This window comes from Meles meles, chromosome 11 (assembly GCF_922984935.1).
Source record: "Meles meles chromosome 11, mMelMel3.1 paternal haplotype, whole genome shotgun sequence".
Taxonomy (NCBI): domain Eukaryota; kingdom Metazoa; phylum Chordata; class Mammalia; order Carnivora; family Mustelidae; genus Meles; species Meles meles.
The window spans coordinates 5,526,307-5,550,040 of NC_060076.1; the positions used below are offsets into that span (position 1 = coordinate 5,526,307).

The window sequence follows — 23,734 nt, forward strand, 5'->3', positions numbered from 1 at the left end:
GAGTGGACTCTCCTGAGAGCTCCTACATGCCAGGAGCAGAGCTAGAGTCTGCATCAGTGTGCAGGTGGGTGGGGTCAGGAGATGCCCATGATGTCCCCATCCTCTTTCTCCCTCTTCCTGTTCCAACGCACCATGGACGGTCACTCGGTAGAGCCTGCGGGCCTCGCCCATCTCATTGCTCACCACGCACTCAAACTGGGCTGAGTCCTGGGGGCCGGGAGCTGCCAAGAGCAGGGCGTTGGAGGGCAGGAGCCTGGGATGGACAGACAGACAGTCGGCCAGCTGGGACCTGCCCGCCCGGCAATCTGGATGCAGGGGACCGGCTGTCTTGAGACTAATTTCTCCCCTGGTATCTGTCCCCCACCCCCCACCAGCCCTGGTCTGAATCTAGAAAAATTCCTTCTAGAAGTTTCTATTCTTAAAGGTGTGGCCGTGGAGCTTGTGGGCAAGTTAAATGTCCATGCTTGTGCTTCTCTACCACCCTCTGTGTTTTCTTCTGAACCCAGCAGTTCTGACAACTTCTGCGATAGTGATCGCGTCTAAGTCCCTTATCAGAACAGCTCGTGTTGGCGGGGCACCTGCTGGAGAGGACAGCTCCGCGCTGGCCTGGCACAGGACACGAGAGATGCCTGGTGAATCAAGTGGTGAACGGATCCCTTTAATGTGCCCGCAGATCACTGCATGACCTGTTGCCTTTGAGAAATGGGGAGACGAGCACTGATGGTGTTAAACCCCTTGTTGGGCATCTCAGTGAAGATCCTTCTACACCCTTGAGGTCAGGACACAGACCCTGGTACTGACTTCGTTGAGAACCCGAGTGCCTCCCTGCCTTGTTTCTGACCGGACTCCCTACCACGGAACGGGCACCCCCTTCCCCACCCTGAGCACCTCATGGTACCACCCCGAGGCCCAGCTGCGTACCGGTAAGCACCCTGCTGCAGGTGGAAATCCAGCTTCTGTCCATCCTTCCACCAGACCACCCGGGGCTTGGGGGAGCCGCTGGCCTCACAGGGCAGTGAGGCAGGGGTGTGGGCAGTCAGGGTCAGGTTGGACGGACCAGGGGTGATGGCTGGAGGCTCTGGGGAGAAAACAGTCACCAGGAGACAAGGGTGCAGGATGGAGGCAAGGGCAAGGCACCCGTCCTCCGCGGGCAGCGGAGAGGCAGGAGACACTGCAGGAATCTTCCAACAGGCTCCCTAATCTGGGGTGATGGGACCTTTGCTCACCCCCCATTTGGTGGCCTTCTAACCCGCTCTCCCTGAATATAGCCGTCAGGGTCCCATTACCCATCAGCCCTGCCCGAGGCCAGCGCCCAGCAGAGTGGCTTCCACCAAGGGGATCCATTGGAATGAGAAGAGATGAGACAGTCTGGTACAATGATTCTGAAGCTTATTCTTTCAAATGTTTTCTATCTTGCCCATTCAACGCAATAGTATAGCGTTAAATGTGCGTGCCATATGCATAAAATAAAGAGGCGTCTTTTGAGTATGTGTGGTCCCAAGTTCTACTCCTAGGCTTCATTGTCAAGAACACTGAGAGACCACTGCTCTTGGCTCCCGACAGCAAGGAGGAACCCAGAAACCAGGCTGGACCCGGCCCAGACAGGGGATGGATGCTGAAGGCAAGGAACCTGCCTGTCCTGTCCACTTACCGAAGACCTGGAGATCGCGGCCTTGCCGATCGGAGCCCGCAGAGTTGGACGCAAGGCAGAGGTAGTGGCCGGCGTCCTGGGCAAGGACTGGCTGGATCCTCAGGGAGCCCTCGGGCAGGACATGCAGCCTGGAATGGAGGGAGGGGGTTGTCATGGAGACCAGCAGCCTAGGGAGAGCCTTGGAGGGGCTGGACCCTGGGGGCGGCTCCTCTGCCCCTGGCTTTCCTTGCAGGAAAAGTGCTAGCTCTGGAGTGCTGCATCCATGAGGCCAAGGTTAGAGGAGGTCACGGCCATGGGCAGCTCCGCACATCAGGGGGCCTCCTGCAGTCCCACCTGGGCCCAACTTCTCCTTAAGAGTCAGCAGGCAACAGCATCCAGATAGCCCCCCTTTTGAGCATATGTCCCCCAGATCTGAGGACTGCCCCTTCCCAGGGCCAGCGGGACTGGGGTTGAGCTGGACTCAGGCTGGACCCGCGGAATATTCTGCCTTGGAAACTGGGATTGCCAGGCAGTTCTCAAGGCTCTGCAGGCTGCCTGAGCTCAGAAGCCATAACTTGGGGGATGGGGGTGGGCGGGGGGTGTCTCTGCCATGTTACAGAGAAAGGTGTAGAAAATTTGCCTGAGAGAGAGAGAGAGAGACACACACACACACACACACACACACACACACACACACACACACAGAGGCATGAAGCCCCCTCCCACAGAAACAGAGATGAGCAACCAAGAGTCAAAACCAGACAGACAGACAGACGGACACCCGGGGTTTTTGACGCGCTCAATGCCCCGGACAAGCCTGTTTCTTGGGTTCTGGGAAGACCCATGCGCTGGCCACACAGCCACCTTCCCATGCCAACTGCTCAGGCGGTTTCTGCTTAGAAGCTGCTCCTGAGCCCCTCATGGTCCCAGTCCCACCTGGGGCTGGCAGGATCCAGGGGGGCTCCGTCCTTCCGCCAGCTCACGAGGGGCGGGGGAGCGCCGTCCACCTGGCAGGGCAGCAGGGCCGTCTGGTTCACGGAGGCGTTCACCGCGGCCGGTCCCGGCTGGATGGTGGGCACCGCTGGGGGAGGGGCACGGAGGGAGTGGGTGCCGGGCTCTGCGGCCTGAGGAGGGGCCAGCGCGGGTGTGGGTGGGGGAGCGGAGGCCCACTCACTGTGGATGTCCACGTGGAAGGCCACGCTGGTGCTGCCCGCGGCGTTGTGGGCCGTGCAGCTGTAGTTGCCCCCGTCGGCCGTGCTCAGGGCCTGCAGCTGGAGGTACCGGCCGTCCTCCGGGAACTGGGTGTGGGCGTCCGCCTGCACAGTCCGCAGGGCCGAGAGAGGCTCGTTAGTGCTGGGCCAGCGCCAGTCAGCCCCCAGGCACTGGGCACAGAGGACCAGGGAACGAGCGGGGCAGGACAGTGGCTTAACTGACACCCCTCTGCGGGGAACAGGCTCCTGTGGGAGGGAATGAGTCTCCTACCCCCGGGCTCTGCCCGTCCGGGACGTTGCGGAGGGGCCTCAGGCCTGGGTCAGGAGCTAGAGCTCCTAGAAGAACTACAATCCTTGGTCCCGATTTCGGGGGTGGGGGAAAGCACAGAGAACCTCGATAACGAGCCCCGGGTCACCCAGCCACTGTGTGGAGCTCGGAGGTATAATGGGAAGCACACAGAGAGGCATCAGAAGCCAGGGTGTAAATCCCAGCCTTGCCTCAGTGTCCCCATCCAGAAGATGGGCACGACAGTAATAAGAGGAGTGCAGGACCAGGAGAGCGGGGGCCACCCCTCAGCACCGAGGATCCAGGCTGCAGGGTCCAGGGCCTGAGCGGCACAGAAGGTAGCGTCCCCAGGTCCCCAGCCGGCACCTACCTGCAGCAGGATGCCATCCCGGTGCCATTCAATCTCCGGGGCCGGCTCCGCCTCCACTGAGCACTCTAGAACGAGCTGCCCCGGAGCCAGGCCGACCACAGAGCGGGGGCCTCGGGGCCCAATAACGTGGGGGGGACCTAGGCAGGCAGCAGAGAGGCTGTGAGAGACGGACCTGTCCCGGCAGGCCCCATCCTACCTTCCTCTCCTGCCTCGGCCCTGGCACCCCCTCCTTACCTTGAACCCTGACCCGGAAGCTCTTCTCAACTTCGCCAGCAGGGTTCTGGGCCAGGCAAGTGTATAGCCCAGCATCGCCCACCTGGGGACGGGGCAGTGTGAGCCGCTGCCTCCAGCCCCAGCCTGCCCACCCCCCGATCCGGTTTGGGTCTCCCACAACTAAGGACCAAGGATTCAGACTCAGGCTGGTTGAGTTGGCCACCCCGCCTTCCCGATCATTCCCCTCTGGGATGCTTCTTCTCTAGCTCCACCTAACCATTGCTCTATGGCTAGAGCAAAGACTGCCTCCTCCAGGAAGTCCCCCTTGACTCCACCAGCTCTCCTCTTGTTTCTGCATCAGCCTTGGCTTTGACCTGGCTGGGAGCTCTTGAGGGCAGGGCCCAGGTGGGTAGGTCTCCACATGCTCACCCCACACAAAGGAAGAGCTAAGCCTAAAGGCCAAGTGCTACAGGGCCCTTCTCCCCTGCCTCCCCTTCCCCCGGACTCATCCCACAGCAAGGGGCCAGCAGCACCTGCACGCCCTCCACCCGGAGCGCCCTGTTGCTGTCCTCAGGCCTGCTCAGGGCCTGCCCGTCCTTATGCCAGGTGATGTTGGGCAGGGGGGTACCCCGGGCATCGCAGCGGAGCTCCAAGGGGGTGCCGGGGGTCAGCGACAGCTCTGCAGGCTGGCCTGAGTCCTCGATGTGGGGGGGATCTGCAAGATACCCGGCCGGGGTTAGCCGTAGCAGCTGCACGCAGGGCCCTGGGAGCTGGGGTCCATCTCCCACCCCCCCACCATCTAGAGGCTGACCACAGATGGGGCCAAGGACACTAGAAACCAGGGGCCCCTTTGCCTGGGACAATTATTTGTGCTTTAAAACCAGCAAGCACATGGTATGGCGGCGGGGTGGGGGGTGGTGCGGGGAGGAGACAACTGACAACGTATCTTTCCGATATGGCACAAAATTTACAAAATCTCATGCCTGAGACTTAGGACCCTGCCTCTAGATTTCAGGGGTTCTTTGTCCCAGCTTTATGAGGCTTGAGGGACAAAGCTGAGGGGCATGGCCCCAGGAGAATGAAGGGCCACGTAGGCCTTCTATGTAGCAGCAAGGTCAGCATCCCGTATGACATTGCCTCGCCCCCAAAGCCTGCACCCAGGCGTCAGCCCCTGGGGAGATCCATCAAGGGACTCACCCCCCCCACACACGCCTTGTCCATCACCCCCCCCCCCCGAGGCCCACTCTGCACCCAGGCCCAGAGAAGCTGGCCTTGGGGGCAGAGGACTCACCCATCACTGTCAGCTGGAAATGCCTCCTGGCTTCCCCCACCTCGCTCACGGCCACGCAGGAGTAGGTCCCCGAGTCACCAGCTCCCACTGTCTCCAGCTGCAGGCTGGGCCCCTGTTCCAGGCTCTGGGGCAACAAGGGCTCCCCATCCTTCATCCATGACACGAGGGGGAGGGGGCTTCCCTGGGCTTCGCAGGGAAGGACCACCGAGGAGCCACGGACGACCATCACGTCATTCTGAAAGTCCACCGGCTCCAGGACAGGAGGCACTGAACAGGGCAAAAGAGGGGGCAGAGTCCCTTCATTCCATGGCAGGTCACGCTTGGACCTTCACACAGGCTGTTCCCACACAGGTCAGAATGCCCTTCTCCTGGACAATTCCTTCTCTTCTGTCTTCAGCTTAGACCTCACCTCCTCCAGGAAGCCCTCCCTGAATTTCCAGGCCAACTGAAGGGCCCTCCTCTGTGCTCCCACCACTCCCTGTCCTTCCCCTGGTGCCACTAGTTGCCTGGAATAGTGATCACCTCTTTACAGAGCTGTTTCCTGCACTGCCCTCCTGGGGACAGGGGTCGCCTCTGCTCACTGCTACATCCCGGTGCCTGGTAAGGCCCTGGCACACCACCGTGTCTTAACGGCTGCTTGCGAGATGCATGAATGAGAGCAGCCAAATGAATCAAAGACCGAGTCTCTGTGTTCGTGCCCTAAGAGGCCAAAGGATGCTGTTATTCTCCAACACCCACCCCCCACAATGAGCTCCCGGTCCGTACCATGCACCTGCAAGGTGAAGTTCCTGCTGGTCACGCCGGCTGGGTTTGCAGCCACACAGGTGAAGACACCAGAATCTGCCAGCTGCACCTGGGAAATCCTGAACCCCCCAAGAAGGGTGGAGGGGAAAAAGGGGGGGACTCCATGGAAACAGTTCCTCTCTCTTCCTGTCCCCCGGCGGCTTACCTGCCAGGGAGGCAGCTCGGAGCCTCCCACCTGAACAGGCCGGGCCTCTGCCTACCCCCCTTTCCTGGCTCCCTGGTGCCCCCAGAGGAAAGCCCCAGGCTCCCTGTCCTCTGCTGCTTTCTCTGACTCCCCTCCCTCTAAAGCCAGACTTCCTGCTTTCCCAGTTCAGCGGGCTACTCTGTGCCACCCAAGGAGTGGGACACCTGCCTGTCCCTATCCCTCTTTTAGACCATTCCTTTTCACCTTTAGGACTCACCAGAGTCGCCTCCCCTGTCTGTCTGTCTGTCTGTGGTCCCCGCCTCCTCTCGCGGTCTCTCTGGCCTGACCGTCCCTCCCGACTGGTCTTGTTAATGTCCCCCAGGGACCCCGAATCCTGTCTCTGCTTGGCTCCCGGGACAGCACGCTTTCCTGGAGTGTCTCCTCTCCGCTCCCCGTCCTCCTGCCTGCTCCTCCTCCCTGGGAACCAAGACCCATCCTAATACCAGCCGCCGGGGGTGCAGTCCTCGCTCACACTCGGGGGGGCGGGAACAAGGGGGGGCCGCTGGCTGCCTCCACCACCTGTTTGTGACAATCCCAGAACATCTACATCCCCGAACTCCCTTGTGGAGTAGGAAACACCTGGCTCGCCTCCTCCCTGGATGCCCAAGACCCTCTCAAACCAACACATTCAAATAGCACTCGGGTCTCCCCCTCAACTCGCCCAGCTCCACTGTGGTCCGATCTCAGAAAACACCATCTGTGGACCTCATTCTGCCAGGTTCCTGGATGAAGGCCATAGAGCCTTGCTCCATTCTTCCCGCTTCCCACCTCTGACACCTCCACACCAGGGCGGTGACCCAGGCAGAGCACTGCGATTCCTCCTCACCCCCCTCCCGCCCTGCTCTTGGCCCCACGGTCTCTTGTCTACCCAGCGGCCAGAAAGCTCCTCTGAAAACCTAAGTCACAACCCCAAAGTATTTGGAGATTTGAATAGACAATTGCACACCCATGTTCACAGCAGCATTAGGCCCCGTAGCCAAGAAGTGGGAGCAATGGCTATGTCCCCGTGTTGACAGATGAAGGGACAGACAAGGCATGGTCTGTCCATACCATGGAATATTAGTCTTAAAATGCAACGGAATTCTGAATTCTGACACCTGCTACAACACGGAGGGGACTGGAGGACATGACGCCCAGTGGGAGAAGGCCAGTCACAAAATGACAAATACTGTGTAATTCCACGGATACTGACATCCCTAGAGGTGTCAAGTTCATAGGGACAGGAATGGGGATTGCCAAGGATAGGGGGAGCACAGGGCGAAATGGGGACACAGTTACAGGTTGGGAAGATGAGAAAGTTCTGGCGAGGAATAGGGGCGATGGTCGGATCATTGTGTGAATGTACTTAATGTCCCTAAACCATAAACTTAAAAATGGTTAAAATGATAAGCTTTATGTGTATTTTACCATAATAAAAAATATAAATCATATCTCAAGGCTTCTCTCCTGAACACTGCCCCCCAACCAGGACTTAGGAAAACCCAGGTCTTTTAAAGGACTTACAAGTCCTAAGTCACCTGGTCTCCCCTGAATCCCACCCACCCTATTCCCTGAACACACAGGCACATGCCCACCTCAGGGCCTTTGAACCTGCTGTTCCGACACTCCGCCCGGAAGCTCTTCCCCACGGAATCCACCCAGCTCCCTCTCTTAACTCCTTCCACCTCTGTGCAAATATCACCTTCTCCGAGCGCCAATCCCTGCCCACCCTAAAACTCCAGCCTCCCTGCCACCTCCCATTTATTCTTTGCCCCACTTTGTTCTTCAGAGCGCGTATCCCTGGTGGCATTCCTTTGTCATAGCGCTTGAATTTCCACTCTCCTCCCCTGATCAAGCGGCTGCCAGGCAGGGACTTTGCTTTGCCCTCTGCTCTATCCCGGCGCCTGGAACTGTGCCTGCAAAAGCTGGCGCTCCAAAAGGCTGAGGAATATGTGAAGGCTTGCTCAGAAACCTTCTTGCAGGAAGCCTTCCCTGATTTCCCACGCCCCAGGGCAGGCTGAGTTGGATACAAGCAGGTATCCTCACCCAGATCTGGATCTGGGCCTCCCTCCCTGGGCTGTAAGAGCCTGAGGGTCTCTGGAGTTCTACTTGGGTGGGGGCTCACTCTCCCCCCATCATAAACCTCTGTGAGTCTATATTATTTGTATCTGAAAACCACTCAGAGGCGTTCTGAAATCCAAGCTGCCCGAGGAGTGGGTGTGGGATCTGCCGGCCCAGGGGCCAGGGAGCCTGTTCCCTACCTGAGGGAGCGGCCAGAGCTGCTGAGGTGAGTGCGCTGGGAGAGCGGGAGGGGCAGGCCGTCCTTGAGCCAGCTCACTCGGATGGGCGGGGAGCCCCGGACAGGGCAGGCCATGGTCACCAGCTCCCCAGGCCTGCTCACCAGGGTCCCCGAGCTCTCGGCCCACTGCTCGATGGTGGGAGGGACTGGGGGTGAGCAGAGAGAAAAAGGGGGCGGAGAGGGGTTTAGGCAGAGGGTCTAGGTAGGGGAGATGGGCTCCTCTTGGGTCAAAGCCAGGAAGCACCAACCACCTTGTATGGGGTTCTCAGACCCCAGGGTTCCGTCCGCATCTCCCCCGTTCCCCAACTCTCCCGTCACAGCCCGCGGCTGGAGTGCTTGGGTCTCTGGTCTAAGAATGGGATGCAGAAGCCCAGAGAGGTCAGAGGGTGGCCTGGCTCATAGCGCGGGCATGGCTGGGGCTTGAGGCAGGTCTCCTGCATCCTGGCCCTGGCATCACCCTTCGTATGCCCCAGTGGTGGTCCCCCCCTTCCCCGTGGCCAGGCCCCACAGCTGTGGGATGGCAGAGCCCCCACTTCTCCTTGCCCCTCGGCTGCTCACCCAGCACGCTCACTGTGTGCAGCCTGGCGTCCTCCCCGGCGGCGTTGTGAGCCACGCAGGTGTAGGCGCCCGAGTCCTCCGCCTTCAGGCCCTTCAGCACCAGGGCGCTGCCATCCAGGTAGAACCTGCGGGGGGACGGAGCGCCGAGGGCCGGCATGTGAGGGTCCGCAGGTGCTGCCTGGGGCCCCCGGCGGGCACGGGCCAGGTCTTACCGGAGGTGGGGGCCCACGCCCCGGTCCAGTGGGCCACCGTCCTTCAGCCAGGTCACGTCAGGCGGCGGATGTCCGTCCACCTCGCAGTCCAGCCGCACCTCCTGCCCCTCCAGGACACTGTGCTCCTGGCTGGCACCCGAGCTCCGGATCTGGGGGGCCTCTGTGGCGGGCGCTGTGGTGAGGCCCGGGGACCGGTGCGGGCTGGGGCAGGGGCGGGACACATGGGGGGCACAGGGCGCAGACCTACCGAGCACGGCCACCACGAAGTCCTTGCGGGCCTCGGCCTGGGCGTTCTCGGCCACGCACGTGTAGGTCCCAGCTTGGGCGGGCTGCACGCGACTCAGTTGGAGGCGGCCCCCACGGGAGACCACGCCATGCGCCACGCTGCTCTCTGGGGGGTGCAGAGACGTGCCAGGCCCTCACCCGTTCCAACCTGCCCCCTCCCCCAGGTGCCACCACTGGGCCCAGACACGACAGTCTCATGACTCCCCTGAGCAGGTGCCCCTCCCCCACACTCACAAGACCCCTGGAACCTTTGCATCACCCGCCGGCCTCTTGGGCTCACAGGGAAACTGAGGCCCAGACAGGGGCAGGGTCTCTTGCCGACTCTATCACGACCTTCCTCAGCTGGGTCTCTCATTGTTCTGTGCCTTGGAGCCCTTCTCTAGTTCCTTCCACTGGGGACATTTCTTGCCAAGATGTCACACTCGCTTTAGTGTCCAGGAATCGCTCCTCTTCCTGTGGACACTTGGGCCCTCCCCACCCCCACCCCACCCCCACCCCATCCCCACCTCCTAACGCTTCCAGTCAGGGTGGACCAGCCACCCACTGACTGCTTCCTGGTCCCCGTGCAGGTCCTGCTAGGGGCACCCCAGGGCCTCTGCTCGGGCTGCACCCCTGCTCCAGGCTGGCATGGCCCCCGTTCTCTCCAGCAGCTCCTCTGCCTGAGCCCAGGCCAGGCCACCCCCCACCCCAGGGCCTCACTGGCACAGCCAGTCTCTCAACACGAAGGCTTCTGAGCAGCTACTGTGTGTCTAGCTGTGAGTTTGGGGTTCGAAGCCGAGTGAAGCTCAGCTCCTGGCCTCGAGGGGCTCCGCGTGCATCAGAGACAGCAAGACACACGTGATCCTGCGTGACCAGCCCCAAGAAGCCCCCCACAGAGCCTGGAGGGGTCAGGCACGTCTTCAGAGGGAGCAGATCCCAGCTGGACTAGGGGGGTGTGAACGGCCAGTGGAGGGGCTCAGGGGGGTCGGGTGGGTATTTCGGGGAGGAAAGCACATGCGTCAAGAAAGGAGGTGGACAACGCGGCCCAGAGCGGCCCCGCCACCAGGTGTAATCCGAAGAGAAAGGGCAGCGTACGCCCCACGCACACTCATCCCCGAACCTTCCCGGCACCTCTGGGGGTGGGGGGGATCCCCGATGTCCTTCCCAGCATGCCCTGGGGGTGGGGGGGTCCCCAATGTCCACCAGCAGATGAAAGGACTAACCACGGATGATATAGTCACACAGTAGAAGAGTCAGCCATAAAAAAGAATGAAGAACGTTTAATATTTTAAAGATTTTATGTATTTATTTGACAGACAGAGAGATCACAAGTAGGCAGAGAAGCAGGCAGAGAGAGAGAGAGGGAAGCAGGCTCCCCGCTGAGCAGAGAGCCTGATGCGGGGCTCCATCCCAGGACCCTGAGATTATGACCTGAGCTGAAGGCAGAGGCTTAACCCACAGAGCCACCCAGGCACCCCGAAAAACATTTAATTTAACTTAAAAGGATTGTGGAACAGACACACGCTACGACAGGGATGGACCCTAGACACAGCAGGCTAAGTGGAAAAGTAAGTCCCAAAAGGCCACTTATTGTATAATTCCAGTGACATGAAATGTCCAGAACAGGCCGATCTAGAGAGACAGAAAAGGGGTCAGGGGCTGCCTGGCGCAGGGGTTAGCGGGAAGTTTGGGGGGAAATGGGGGGCATGAAGTAATGAGTAAGGGGTTGCTTTTGGGTGGGTTGTGGGGATGGTCTGCAAATATAGTCAAAACGATGGAATTATAAGTTTAAGTGGGTAAATCGTATGGTATATACATCTTGATAAAGCTGTTTTTGAAACTGGGAGAGGGGGTCAGGGGAGGGAGACACAGACAGACAGACAGACAGAGGAGGGCGTGTGGGAACAGCCGAGAGCAGCTGGGTCCGTGAGGTCCGGTGTGGGGAAGGGGGAGGTGGCTGGCTGGGCCCCACGGGGCCTCCCAGGCTGTGGTTCTGAGGACTGTGGCCCGAAGGCTTTCAGTGGACAAGTGACTCCATCAGAGCTGCACTTCGAGACCCCTTCCTCACTGTGTGGAGACGGCCCTGGACGCCTGGAGCGGGCCAGGACCAGTGTGGGGGCCGCTGCCCTCACGAGGCAGGGGGACCGCGGTGGCCGGAATAGGAAAGGCTGGACCAGAGGGCTGGCGGGCACCAGAGGTATTTCCCCAGCTGACAAGAGGAGGGTCCTGCTGGGACCCCAGGGTGGGAAGGAGAGGAAGAGAGCTGGACAGGGATGAAGGCCTGGACGGGGGTGACCAGCAGCTGGGCCGGACAGAGCCGCATTCCAGGAGGAGGAACAGCTTTGCAGGCCAACGCCAAGTCTGGGGTCAGGCCGGTTGGGCCCCCGGCACCCACCGTGCATCCGTCCACCTCGTGGGAGCTGACCGGGGCCACAAACACAGGGAGCCTTCGGGCCCCCATGGGAATGGCTGTCAGCACTGGGATTTCAAGGGCCAACAGGGTTGAAGACAAACGGGGTGTGACAAACGGGACATGGCTGCCTTCGATTTTGCTGAGAACAGTGACCGCAACACCTCCTCCCCTTTCGCGGTCACGGCAGCACAGAAAGGAATATTCGGCGCTGAAATGATGAGATGCACTTACCAACAGGCATTCTCTCCTTCAGCCAGCTCACAGCAGGTGCGGGGACCCCGGTCACGTCACAGCTCAGGACCAGGGGGCTCCCGGCCACCTGGCTCACTTTCTCTGTCTTGGGGTTCTCAAACATTGGGGGCACTGCGGGAAAGACCCCCGATTGCCACAGTCCTAACACTCTGCAGCCCCCTTCCTTCCACTTGGGCACATTAGGGACACCCCACCGGCTCTTCCTTCTGGTTGGTAGTTGACATTTTACGCTTTGCCGCTGGTAGAGGTACGGGTTGTTTCAGTCACGGGTCTATAATAGACCCTGCGCAGGTAATAATCTGCGCAGACCCCACAGATAATAGAATCTGCGTCTATTTCGAAACATTTACAAAGCAGGGTCCAGAGGGGTCCACTCAGCCCAAGGATGGCGAGCGCATGGCTAATGTGCCCGTATCTCTTAGCCTGTGCCGGGACAGACATCACTAATCGATCCAAACACTCCCTCCTGCTCAGCTAGGAAGAGGCCAGGCAGTGCAGGCAACCACAACCAGCAGAACAAACTTGGCTGTGCTCAGGATGCATCCTCTGCGTCCTCAGCGACCAGACCCTCCCCTTCCCACCGCTCATCAATGTAGCCATCAGAAGGCTTTAAACAGCACACCTGGCGTCAGTAATTTTCAACAATGGCAGGTCCTGGTGGGACCCATTCACTGCTCACCTGGTGGGGAGGCCACTGGCTTTGCCTTGGGGGCAGAGAGCCGATGTCCCCTGCCCACCGCCCTGTCCTTCCCATCTTGCCCAGCAGCTTAGCTGAGTGCAGGGTCGCTTGGGTAAAACTGTGTTTCTCATTGTCCCCGGGAGCCTGCGGTGGTCAGCTGCCGCCGTCCCCGCTGATGGGATGCAACCCGAGGGGACAGATACAAGTCCCACATCCCTCGCTTGAACCAAAAACCTCGCCCTTTCGTCCTGTTCCTTTCTGCTTCCTGTGAGCTGGGAGGGAATGCATGTGGACATGGGCAACACCCTGGGGGGGGGGTGGAGATCAACAGGACAGAATGATCCTGGGTCCCCAAATCACCACTCAGTCATTTACTTACCCCTCGGTAAGCCCTAAGCTATCCACCAGCCTGGACACTCACCCCGGGGCTTTTGCACGAGAGAGGTAACGTTCTCTCTCATTTAATCCACTATGTTTTCAGATCTCTTCGTTACCCAGCAGACTCTATACTCTAACCGAACAACAGCTGACCCCAAGCAAATGCGGCTGAGCCTTCACCCCTTGCTTCCCTAGGTGAGCTTCCCCTCACCCCCACCCCCCGGAGCCATGTCCAATCCATCCTTGGGCTGATGGAACAGGCCACCTCCAAATGGTGGTGACGTGACCCCAGGACTCCCAACAATCTGATTCCTGGGGGCTCCCCTCCCGGGGCTGGCATGCAAGGCTCGTGCCCAGCACTTTATAGATAAGTTCACGGCAGCCCGTCGACTGAGCGCTTCCCGTGTAGTAAGCGCCCCGTGAAGGCGCTGCCTTCGCTCCTTCAACTGAAGACAACCCTGAGGCTAAAAGCAGGCAGAGGCGTGCTGAGCCCCAGAGCAGGTCGCGGGCAGAGTGCTGTTCTGATCCCGGTCTTTTTAGTGCTGAATCTTGTGCCCTACACGCTCAGGGCCGCTGCCTCTTTCTAGCGACTGCCCTTCCCACGGGCAGCGCTGTGTGCTGCTAGGGGTCCCACGGCAATGCCCTCAAGCTGGTCCCCAGCTTACCCTGGACAGTGAGGATGAACGTCCGCATGGCCTCCCCAGCCGGATTGCTGACTTTACAGCTATACAGCCCTTTGTCCAGCACCTAGGACAAAGAGAGCTCGTGGTGATGGTGTACCCGGAGCTGGGATGGGGGTACCCAGGGCTCCCCCAAAACATCCAGGCCACAGAACCTTCTGGACAAGGGACTCCCCAGATAGGGTGGTCCTGCCTGGGAAGCCAGAGGAGATAGGACCCCCTGGCCTTCCCCCAAGAACTTCAAGAAGCAGGAGGGCCGTTGGGAAGTGAGGGCACAGGTTCCACACCCCCACCCTCTCCTGGGCCTGTGCACCAGCCAAGCCTGGAGGAAAGTCCCTCACTGTAGGGACGGCGCTGGGCCAGGAGAGAGGAGGCCAGCACAGTTTCCCAGAAGAGCAGCCAATTGTGAGAGTCTAACCCACACCAGGGGGGTGGACAGAGCAAACTCCCAGCGTCGCAGCCAGAGGGCCTAGAAAAGGCTTCTAGATCCCAGGCAAGCAAAGGCAGGTGATAGGGAATGGACCTGCTCAAGGTTAGCTCAGAACCCGATTGGAGCCCTGCCCTCTTCTCATGGCTCCGGCCCTGGAGGCCTTTTGACTCAGTGTGAGATCCTGCGGGCCCAGGAGGCAGCAGTCCCCACGCCCTGCCACACAGCTCCCAGCCCCAGCTCCCTGGCTCACCAGGACCTGAACCCACAGCCACCCACAGCTGCCCGTGCCACGGACTGCTCACCTGGGCGTCCTGGATCTCCAGCCTCTGCCCGCCCAGCAGAGCTTGGGTGCGCTGTGCCAGGACCAGGGGCTGCCCGTCCTTGTGCCAGGTCACAGTCGGCTCGGGGAGCGAGTCGGTCTCACAGCTAAGGATGGCTTTGTCCCCGGCCCGGACCACGATCGCATCCTGGGGGCCGCTGGGAGGCCGCCTGAAGGTGGGGGGAACTGAGGCAGCAGGTGAGTGGAGTAAGGCACGCCGGCCTCCCTGGCGGCTTCCCCAGGTCCAGCCATATAGAATGACTGGTGGAGGCTCACGGTGTCACATGGTCATGGTGGCGCTCCCCACCTCCCCAGCCCAGGGATGGCTAGACCCAGGGAGTCAGAGGCAGAGTCTAGGTCAGTGTGCCAAGGACCTGCTGGGTGATCTGGGAAAAGCCTCCTGCATTCTCTGGGCCTCAGCCCCCTAGATGGGGAGATGCTCTGATGGCCCTCCTGGGCTCTTCCCAACACAGGGCAGGCCCCGGCTGGGCTTGAGTCCTCCCTAGGGGTCCCCACATCCCACGTCCCTCCAGCAGACCCATGCAGAGGTCCTCCACCCCGGCTCTGAGCGCACGGGGCCTGGCACACACACAGTAAGGGAACACGAATAAATCAATTAGACTCAGGGCTAAAAGGAACCTTCCAGTGAGTCCTGGCTCGTGACAGCTTAGGCCAGCTTTTCCCCAAGAGGATTCTGAAGACCAGGAGCCCTGAAACTGGCTCCAGGCTGAGAACCTCTGATCAATCAAGCTCGGGAAGGGCCTTGGCTGGGCTGGCTCCCGTGGCTGTCCCGCTGTCCCCTCCTTGACTTCGGGGTACTGTATGCCCAGCACGGGCAAGCACTCATATACCCTCATTTAATCCCTATGCCAACTGTCCCCTTACAGGTGGGAGGCCTGAGGCTCCAAGAGGGAGCGTGACTTGCCCAAGGTCACAGAGCCAATACGTGCCCAACTGAGTCTGAAACTCTCCAGACCAGGTCTTCCCAGCACACTGACCAGAGAACGTGGGCATCCCAGCCTTCCCCAGGGCCAGCTGTCCCTCTCCTGGCCACGCTGCCTCGAGGGGCGGGGCTGAGGCCTCCCTGAAGGAGTGGGGGACAGTGAAGTTTGGGGGACAGACAGGACGTACCCAGCACGCTGAGCTGCACCAGCTTCTGGTCCCGGCCGGCGGCATTGAGGGCCTCACACGTGTAGGTCCCGGAGTCCGATGGCTGTGCCCGGGCCAGCCGCAGCGTGTGGGTGCCTGGTGGGGGAACCAGCCCCCTTACACCAGCGAGCAGGCCCCAGGCCCCAGGCCCACAGCCCTCAAGCCTTTCCAGACTCCCCATCTGGTCCCAGGTGGGAGGAAGCAACTCTGACCCCCACCTGGCTTCAGGCTGGGCTCCAAGCCTCAGTTTACCCACCAGGAAGGAGGAAGACCTCTTTTCCCAGGGAGAGGGGCTGGCTATCCCGGGACCATGTGACCTCAGGGCTCGGGTGAGCATGGACGTCACAGGACAGGGAGATGCTGCTGTTGACGATGGCAGTGACGTGCTCCGAGTTCGGACCTGTGATGCGTGGGGGGGCTGTCCCCACAGCCGCCAGGAGAAAGAAAGGCCCATGAGAACGCATTCCCGCAGGGGGCCGAGAGCCGTAGTGTGGAACATGGCCTCGAGGAGCTCCTGGTGCCTTGCCTAGGTTCATCTTCGAACAAGGCCATGGACCACCCCCCGTGTGTCATGAGTGCCTCACAGATGAGAACACGGAGCTCAGAGATCAGAGAGGGAGAGTCACCACCCCAAAGCCACACAGCGGATCGGTGGCAAAGCTGAAATATCAATTCAGGCTCATCATGTCCTAGACCCGGAGTGCTTCACGCTGTCATCCCCGTCCCAGAGGCCACAGCTGCCCCACATCTGGAGGCAGAGCTCAAGGCCAACGAGATGGAACCCCGCTACTGGGTAGCCTCTGTGAGCTGAACATTTGGGCTGCTGCTCTGCCGGAAGGTCGGTCTGGGGAACGTGTCAGCCCCATGCCAGGGATAGAATAAGTCTCAATAATGGTGCCGTAAGGCCTCAGAGTAGTCGTTCCCTGGCAGCCTCCAATGTTGCTTAAAATCATCTGGGGTAGGCCTGCAGGGATCAGGGTCCCCTCCCTGTCCCAGGAGATGGCCGGCGCCAGCTGGGGTCACCCATGGGGCACACGGGCCCAGAGCCCAGGATGCTGGAAGCAACGAGGCGGTGCCTCTCCGGGCGGGAAGAGGGGCCGGGTCTGCCCGCAGGGTTAACCGGGGAGCGGGCCACGGCCGGCCCAGAGCACCAGCCCCCCTGAGCTGGGAACCCCCAGAGGCCGCTGCTCAGCCCAGCTCACCTTGGACCCTGAGGGTGAAGAGCTTCTCCGAGGAGCCCGCCGGGTTCTCGGCCACACACATGTAGCTGGCGGTATCGGCCACCTCTGCCGTGGACACCTGCGGGTGCAGGGACAACGTGCCTGGGACACCCCGCAGGCCTGCTGGCTCTGGGGTCCCCCGGGAAGTACCGTGAGGGCTCCCGCCCCCAGAAGGCTGGCCACCTCTGTCCTCATGGAGCAGTGCCCAGGGGGCTCCGCGTAAGGCACACCCCCCCCCCACCACATCCCCCAAGGGCTCTCTGTGACCTTCGGGGCACAGTGTGAGGCTGACGTGGATGATTCCCTGTAGCAAGCTACATGAAGACAGCAGTGTCCCCCGGCCCCAAGTGGGTCACTCGGTGCTGTACTGGGCTCTAGGAGGTGCCTCTGTGTCCTTTCTGGGTGCTAAGTGCAGCCCTGTGTTCTCTCAGGAGAAATTCAGCAAGCTGAATTTCGATTATTCGGGGGGCTGGGTTCAATCCAGGCTGCTCTGGGCAAAGAGCCTCGTTTGGCAGATAACGGCAGCTCCTTGGTTCCTGGGCAAGCAGGACCGAGTCACAGCAGTTGCTGCCTTTAGCTCAAGCCAGGGGACGCCCTGACCTGTAAGACTTGCCCGTCCTCTAGGACCTGCAGCCGCGGGCTCGGGGAGAAAGGCAGCCCGTTCTGGAGCCATGAGATGCTGGGCATGGGGTTGCCCAGGGCCGGGCAGTGCAGGCTGACGGTGCTGCTGGCGTTGACGGTCATCTCCTCCACCAGCTCCTCCGTGTCACCCAGGATCACGGGTGGGGCTGCGGGGGGCCGGGGAGAGCAGGGTGAGGAGCGGGCAGCTTGCCTGGGAAAGGCCCCTGGGGCGGGGATGGGCAAGGAGGGGACAGCAGCACGTGGTGCCAGGCTCCGGCTTAGGGCGCCCGGTGCCCTTCTCCCCGCCGCCCCTCGCCCTACTCTCTCCACCTCCGGGCCCTGATACAGCTAAGAAATCTGGGGCACCGGGGGGGGGGGGGGCTGGGATTTACTCAAGGTGGTCTGGCTAGAAAGCAGCCCAGTCGGAATCTGAACCCAGTCCAAGCTCGCATGGCCTACGTGCTCCACCTGCCAGTACGGCGGGACTGAACATGCACTTTGCCTTGAGCCCTTCAGCAGGGAGGCCCCCTTGGGGCCCGCCGACCGAAGCCCTCTGGCCCCAAGCTGGCCACTCACTCAGCACAAGCAGCTCGTAGTGCAGCCAGTCCTCGCCCGCCTCGTTGGAGGCCTTGCACGAGTACCTGCCAGCGTCCTCTGCACGCGCCAGGGGAATCTGCAGGACCCGGCCTCCTGCGGGGACACAGGACAGACACCTGAACGAGGGCACGGAGGCAGCGGACCCCGGAGACATGACTGCCCCACCTCCTGAGAGAATCAGCCTGCCCTGCTTGCTGTGGGCCAGGCCCTGGGCTGAACATCTTCCTGGCCTCTGACAGCGGTGCTGCTCCTCCTCCCATATTACAGATGGAAGAACTGAGGCTTCCCACGAGCGCCCAGCGGCGCTGAGCCCAGCTCCCCAGTGAAGACAGAGGGAGGGGGCAGAGAGCCAGGCAAATGTCCAGGGATGGGCTTTTGGGAAGCAATAAGGCAGCTCCTGGGCTGTGGTGATCGGGGTTGGGGGATGTCACCTGGGACCTTCTGTGATCAAGAGAGAGCTAGGGCCAGACCCTGGCATCTCTGTGGGCTAGAGGTGGTCTCCATCGGAGCTGGGTTAGGGTTGCCCTGTGTTCTGGATTCTGGGTTGGGGGATTGCTGGCCCAGACTGCGGTGTACTCGTGACCAGGGTTAGGACTGGGAGCTCATGACCTCCAGAGCTGGGGACAGTAGCGGGACTGGAGAAACAGCGGCTGCGTTTGGGGGTCACTTGACATGTGATGTTAATCTATGGTCAGGTTCAGAATTAAGGTCCCCTTGTGACCACTAGGCGCCCATGATGAAGGGTCAGTGGCCGGGGTCAGAGGTCAGTGGTGGGGGTGGAGGTTAATGGCTAGGACGAGAGGGGCGGGTCAGCTGATGGCTGGGATTAACCTCTGGTCCAGATCTGAGGTAGGAATCAGCATGTGACCGAGCTCACTGTGTACCCAGAATCTGGATCAGTGTCCGGGTCCAAGGGCAGTGGCCAGGTTGAGAGGTCAATCAGGGGTTTCTGACAAACAGCTTTCAGTAAGCATTGCCTCTTCTCCATCTCCAAGAGGCTGTCATCTTTTGCAAGCACCAAAGTACAAACCTTGGAATGACCCTATTTGTCCAGAGGCCCGCGCGAACACCCCATCTCCACCCCCAGCCAGCCACTGTGGCTCCAGGCCTGGCAGGACCCAGCGCAGATCCTAAGCTAAAAGGTCACAGAATCCTGGCCGATGAGATGACACAGGGCTCTACGCCTGGAATCCCCACCCCCACCCCCCATAGTGTGGTCCTCATGAGCTCTTACTAAAGGGACAGGCTCCCCCTGCCGAGAAAGACACCGGCGTTGGCTGGTTATCCCAGGACATTACAGAGCTTGAGGCGGGCACGGCCCAGGTCAGAACCTTGGGCCTAAAAACCAGAGGCAAAGGGGGACCCCATTCTTGCCTTGAAATAGGCAAAGAGTAACTAGCCCGGGTTTACAAAAGGCAGCCGAGGCCCAGAGGGGTCGCGTGGCCTGCCCGTGGTCACACAGCCACACAGCAAGCAGGACACGGGAGAGCTCCATGACTCGTAAGGACGGTAAAGGAGCCCAGCTCCGAGGCGGTGAACCCTGATCTATGCCCGCTAATGCCCAACCTCTCTGTGCACCCTAAACTACCTTGCAGAACAGACACCCCATCTGCGGCGGAGAGGGGCTGGTCCTCCCTGTACCAGGTGAGCTCCGGCGGGGGGACGGCACGGGTGTCACAGTACAGGTAGGCGGGGTTGTTCTCTACAACCTCCCGGCGCTCCGTCACCCCGCCCCGGGCCTCCTCTTCTTCCCTGGACAGGATCTCGAAGGCTGCACTGGCATCGTCCAGTCTCTGGAACATGGGGGGTACTGGGGCAGAGGACAAAGCCATTAGAACACACAGCCAAGGGATGGGGACTCATCTCTGCTCAAGGAGAGCCTGGGCTGGCCTCTCTCAGGTGTGGAAATCTCACGGTTAGAGCCGATCTCTTCGGTCAAGGCAATTTTTAAAATCACTCATTCTTTCTGCCGGTGTTTACTGAGCAACGACTATGCTCGGCGCCAGGGTAAGGTTTCTGCCCTCTATGGCTTATGTCCAGCAGCCTCAAAAGACTCCTGACGCCATGCCGACCCCTCTCCCGGGAGGAAGCCGGATCCTAAGTTTCAGCCAGAGTTGATGGGAGCACAGAGGCACAAAACCATCGGCTGTCAGAGACGTGGGGGCTCCCGAGGCCACCTGATCTGATGACCCACATTTTACCCAAGTAAAACCAAGGCCAAGGGGAGGGCAATGATGGCCTCAGGTCACAGAGTCAGTTAATGGAAGAGCCCGGCCGGGGACCTGGAGATAAGGCACACCAGGCAGCAAGGAGAAAGGGAAGGAGCCGCTGGGAACAGAGTCCTCTTGCCAGATTCTTCCAGAAGCACAGACCTTCCCCACCCCCAGCTGGGCCACCCCCCCCCCCCGGCCCCTGCCCTTCCCATGGGCCCCCACACACCCTGGATGAGCACATTGAAGTCCTGGTCATCCTCGCCGGCCACGTTGCTGGCCACACACAGGTATCGGCCTGAATCCGACACCTGCGTGGGCTGGATCTGGAGCAGCCGGCCTTCGCCCAGGATGCGGAGCCGTGGGTTGGGGGTCACGGGCTGAGGGTGGGAGGGGGGAATGATCAGAAATGAGGGGCCAAAAGCACCTCGAGGAGCCTCCATATGTGTGTGCGTGTGTCTTTAAGATTTATTTATTTGACAGAGAGAGCACGAGCGTGGAGGGAGGGAGACAGAGACGTTCAAGGGGACTCAAGCTGAGCACAGAGCCTGATGCAGGGCTTGAGATCACGACCCTGAGATCAAGACCAGAGCCAAAACCAAGAGTCAGACACTCAACCAACTGCACTACCAAGGTGCCCCGAGCCTACCTATATTTTGATACAAATTTTAAAATACAGCACAAAGTGATGGTAGCTCTCTGATGGTTTTAGAACACCAAACCCGTGGAGCTCAAAAACCGGGAGTTAGGGGCGCCTGGGTGGCTCAGTGGGTTAAAGCCTCTGCCTTTGGCTCAGGTCATGATGCCAGGGTCCTGGGATGGAGCCCCACATCGGGCTCTCTGCTCCGCAGGGAGCCTGCTTCCTCCTCTCTCTCTGCCTGCCTCTCTGCCTAGTTGTGATTTCTCTCTGTCAAATAAATAAAATATTAAAAAAAACAAAAACAAACAAACAAAAACCCCGGGAGTTAAATGGGCAAATGCAGGGTTTAATGTTGATGAGGCCCGTTCCCTACGAACGGTTGGATTTCTTGTTAAAATATCAAGTGGGGCAGGGCCCAGGCCGGCTCTGGGGCCGGCGCCCTGACGGCCTTCTCTGGAAGGTTCCAAGCAGAAGCAGGGTGCCCCCCCCCCGGTTTCCTCACTCACCCGTCCGTCCTTGTACCAGCTGATGGTGGGCGGGGGCACGGCCCAGCACTCACACTCCAGGGTCAAGGTACTGTTGACCTTGGTCTTCACTTCCTTTACACTGGCCTCCCCCAAGGGGTCATCTTTGGAGATGGAAGGGGGGACTGAAAAGCACAAAGAGGTCTGAGGAGCAGGCCTAGGAAAGGGGTGCCGAGACCCAGTGCGCATCCCGCACCCAGAGCAGTCCCCGAAACGGGGGGACTGGTTCCCAAGAGCTGAGGAACAGGGCCCTGGAGACAGACCTGCTCCGGTGGGTGTTCACTTAAGGGAGCCAGTGCTGGTTGTCAGTGGTTTATAGGATAGGGCAGGTCCGGGGCAGGGGAATTCCTGGGGTAACCTCTGGGGGCCATTCTGGGGGTGCCTCTGGCCCCACCGTGGTGCAGGTGGCAGAAGGAAGCCAGGTCTGGGGTGGATCTGAGCGTCCACCTGACCCAAGTCCGACCTCTCGTGTCCCCCATCTTCTGGGGCACTGGGCCCTAAGGTGACTGAGTCAGCCCGGGATGCCTCTGACCACCACAGGAGGGGCCTCGGGTATCTGTGGGGTCTGGGTGCCGGGGGTCCCCAGGCTCCCACATAGCCTTCCACCTGTTCTGCTGGTGCCCCAGAGGGTCCCTGACTCACTGAGCACTTCCACGTGGTAGTTCTTCATGGCCTCCCCAAGTTCATTGGTGACCACGCAGGTGTACTGGCCCGCATCTTCCTTCTGGGCATTCAGGATCTGCAGCCCGTGGGTGCCTGGTTGCAGGGGCAGTGGCCAAGTTCACCCCCAAGGTCACATGACCTCAGGCTCACCAGCCCCTTCCTCTAACCTAGCCCAAGAACATGTCACCTGTCCCCTCGCTTCTCCCCCCACACAGGACATCACCTGGGAGCAGCTGGATGTTGTTCGAAGCCTCAAACGGGGCACCATCCTTCATCCAGCTGATGGTGGGAGAGGGGAAGGCCAGTGCCTCGCAGATCAGAGAAATGGGGTTGTTGATGGTCACGGTCACCTCCTCATCTGCACTGTCCTCGGTCACTCCCAGGATGGTGGGAACCACTGTGGGGGAGGCCGATGGTGTGATCCTTAACAGAGATTCCTAACCCTGGGCCTGAGGAGCCAGAAAAGTCTCAGACCCTGGTGCTTAGCTTCAGAGCCTAGGCTTTCCACCACTAAGCAATGCCGCAGGGGAAGCTGGACGATTTCTGCCTCAGTTTCCCCAGTAGTTCCTTAACATCCAGACGATCTACTGATTTACCAGAGCTTGTCAGTTCTGCTCGTGTTCCAGAGGGTTCCCTGATGCACCAATAGCCCTGCTTTCATTCATCCTAAGATTTCCTCTTTCAGGTCCCACAGGGGACTGTCCCCCTTATCACCAGCATTTTTAGAAACAGATTTCATTAAGCCAGGCTGTGTCCTTGTCATCTACTAGACCCCTGTCTCTCCTGACAAGACAATTCATGATGATTGCCCTGAGGAGATGGACACCTGGCGGCCCTGTCACCTCTCTAAGCCTCAGAGCTTCCTTGGTGACACAGGGACAAGGACATCTCCCACCTCCTAGGCTTGTTGTGAAGACCCAACCAATCAGGCCTATCCAAATGCCTAGCCCATGATTAATGTTCACCCAACAGGCCTATTATTTTGTTGTTATTGTTATTGTTGAGCCCGGAGAAATGGGAAAAAACAAAACAAAACAGGAGAGGGCCAAGGGGGATGCTGTCTGTAAGGCACTGGTCACCTTGGTTCTCCCTCCCATGGGCACCCAGGGTGGCTGGGAGAGGCCCAGCGCTTACCCAGCACACTAAGCTGGAAGTGTTTAGTCTTCTCCCCCACAGCGTTGGCCGCAATGCAAGAGTAGTGACCAGAACTAGACAGGTTGGCCTGGAGGACCTGGAGGAGGGCTCCATCTGGAGAAATGTGGTGGGCATCTCCACCAGCCAGGGGCCGGCCATCTTTGAACCACGTGACCTTGGGCTGTGGGTGGCCTGTAAGGAGGGGAAGAGGCAGGGAAGATAATTGAGCAGGTTCTGACTAGGTTGTTGGCCAAGAGGTCAGAGGTGGCTCCAGGATAGGGTAGAGGACAGGGATTCTCCATCTCAGTCCAGAGGCCCAAGCAGCAGGGCAAGACACAGAAGCAGCCATCAAGCCTGGCCTGGGTCCTTTCCTATGTGGCCGACTGCCTTTTCCTTATGGAGGAGTGGGCTGAGATGGCTTGGTGTAGATAGGCAAAACAGAAAAAGGCAAATTATTCCTTTCACCCATCCATCCATCCATCTATCCATCCATCCTTCCACCCACCCAGCCAGCCACCCAGCCC

At 60.1% G+C, this 23,734-nt stretch overlaps 1 protein-coding gene across 2 annotated transcripts in view; it reads right to left on the reverse strand.

Moving 5' to 3' along the window:
* HMCN2 (hemicentin 2) overlaps positions 1 to 23,734 on the reverse strand; it is a 145,774-nt gene that overhangs the window by 29,095 nt on the left and 92,945 nt on the right. The window contains exons 49-77 of one of the 2 annotated variants that reach the window (XM_046023021.1): positions 23,211 to 23,402; positions 22,300 to 22,473; positions 22,056 to 22,169; positions 21,396 to 21,538; positions 20,479 to 20,629; positions 19,628 to 19,849; positions 18,019 to 18,132; positions 17,422 to 17,609; positions 16,804 to 16,900; positions 15,858 to 16,019; positions 15,584 to 15,697; positions 14,436 to 14,638; positions 13,689 to 13,770; positions 11,946 to 12,077; positions 10,433 to 10,519; positions 9,285 to 9,428; positions 9,038 to 9,197; positions 8,826 to 8,950; positions 8,230 to 8,413; positions 5,767 to 5,864; positions 5,002 to 5,268; positions 4,244 to 4,425; positions 3,732 to 3,813; positions 3,498 to 3,634; positions 2,805 to 2,946; positions 2,567 to 2,711; positions 1,652 to 1,779; positions 922 to 1,078; positions 132 to 253 (exon numbers count right to left, since the gene is read on the reverse strand). In XM_046023021.1, coding sequence (XP_045878977.1) covers positions 132 to 253; positions 922 to 1,078; positions 1,652 to 1,779; positions 2,567 to 2,711; positions 2,805 to 2,946; positions 3,498 to 3,634; positions 3,732 to 3,813; positions 4,244 to 4,425; positions 5,002 to 5,268; positions 5,767 to 5,864; positions 8,230 to 8,413; positions 8,826 to 8,950; positions 9,038 to 9,197; positions 9,285 to 9,428; positions 10,433 to 10,519; positions 11,946 to 12,077; positions 13,689 to 13,770; positions 14,436 to 14,638; positions 15,584 to 15,697; positions 15,858 to 16,019; positions 16,804 to 16,900; positions 17,422 to 17,609; positions 18,019 to 18,132; positions 19,628 to 19,849; positions 20,479 to 20,629; positions 21,396 to 21,538; positions 22,056 to 22,169; positions 22,300 to 22,473; positions 23,211 to 23,402 — 4,248 coding nt within the window. The remainder of the gene's footprint in view (positions 1 to 131; positions 254 to 921; positions 1,079 to 1,651; positions 1,780 to 2,566; positions 2,712 to 2,804; positions 2,947 to 3,497; positions 3,635 to 3,731; positions 3,814 to 4,243; positions 4,426 to 5,001; positions 5,269 to 5,766; positions 5,865 to 8,229; positions 8,414 to 8,825; positions 8,951 to 9,037; positions 9,198 to 9,284; positions 9,429 to 10,432; positions 10,520 to 11,945; positions 12,078 to 13,688; positions 13,771 to 14,435; positions 14,639 to 15,583; positions 15,698 to 15,857; positions 16,020 to 16,803; positions 16,901 to 17,421; positions 17,610 to 18,018; positions 18,133 to 19,627; positions 19,850 to 20,478; positions 20,630 to 21,395; positions 21,539 to 22,055; positions 22,170 to 22,299; positions 22,474 to 23,210; positions 23,403 to 23,734) is intronic. The other variant, XM_046023022.1, reaches the window with a different exon arrangement.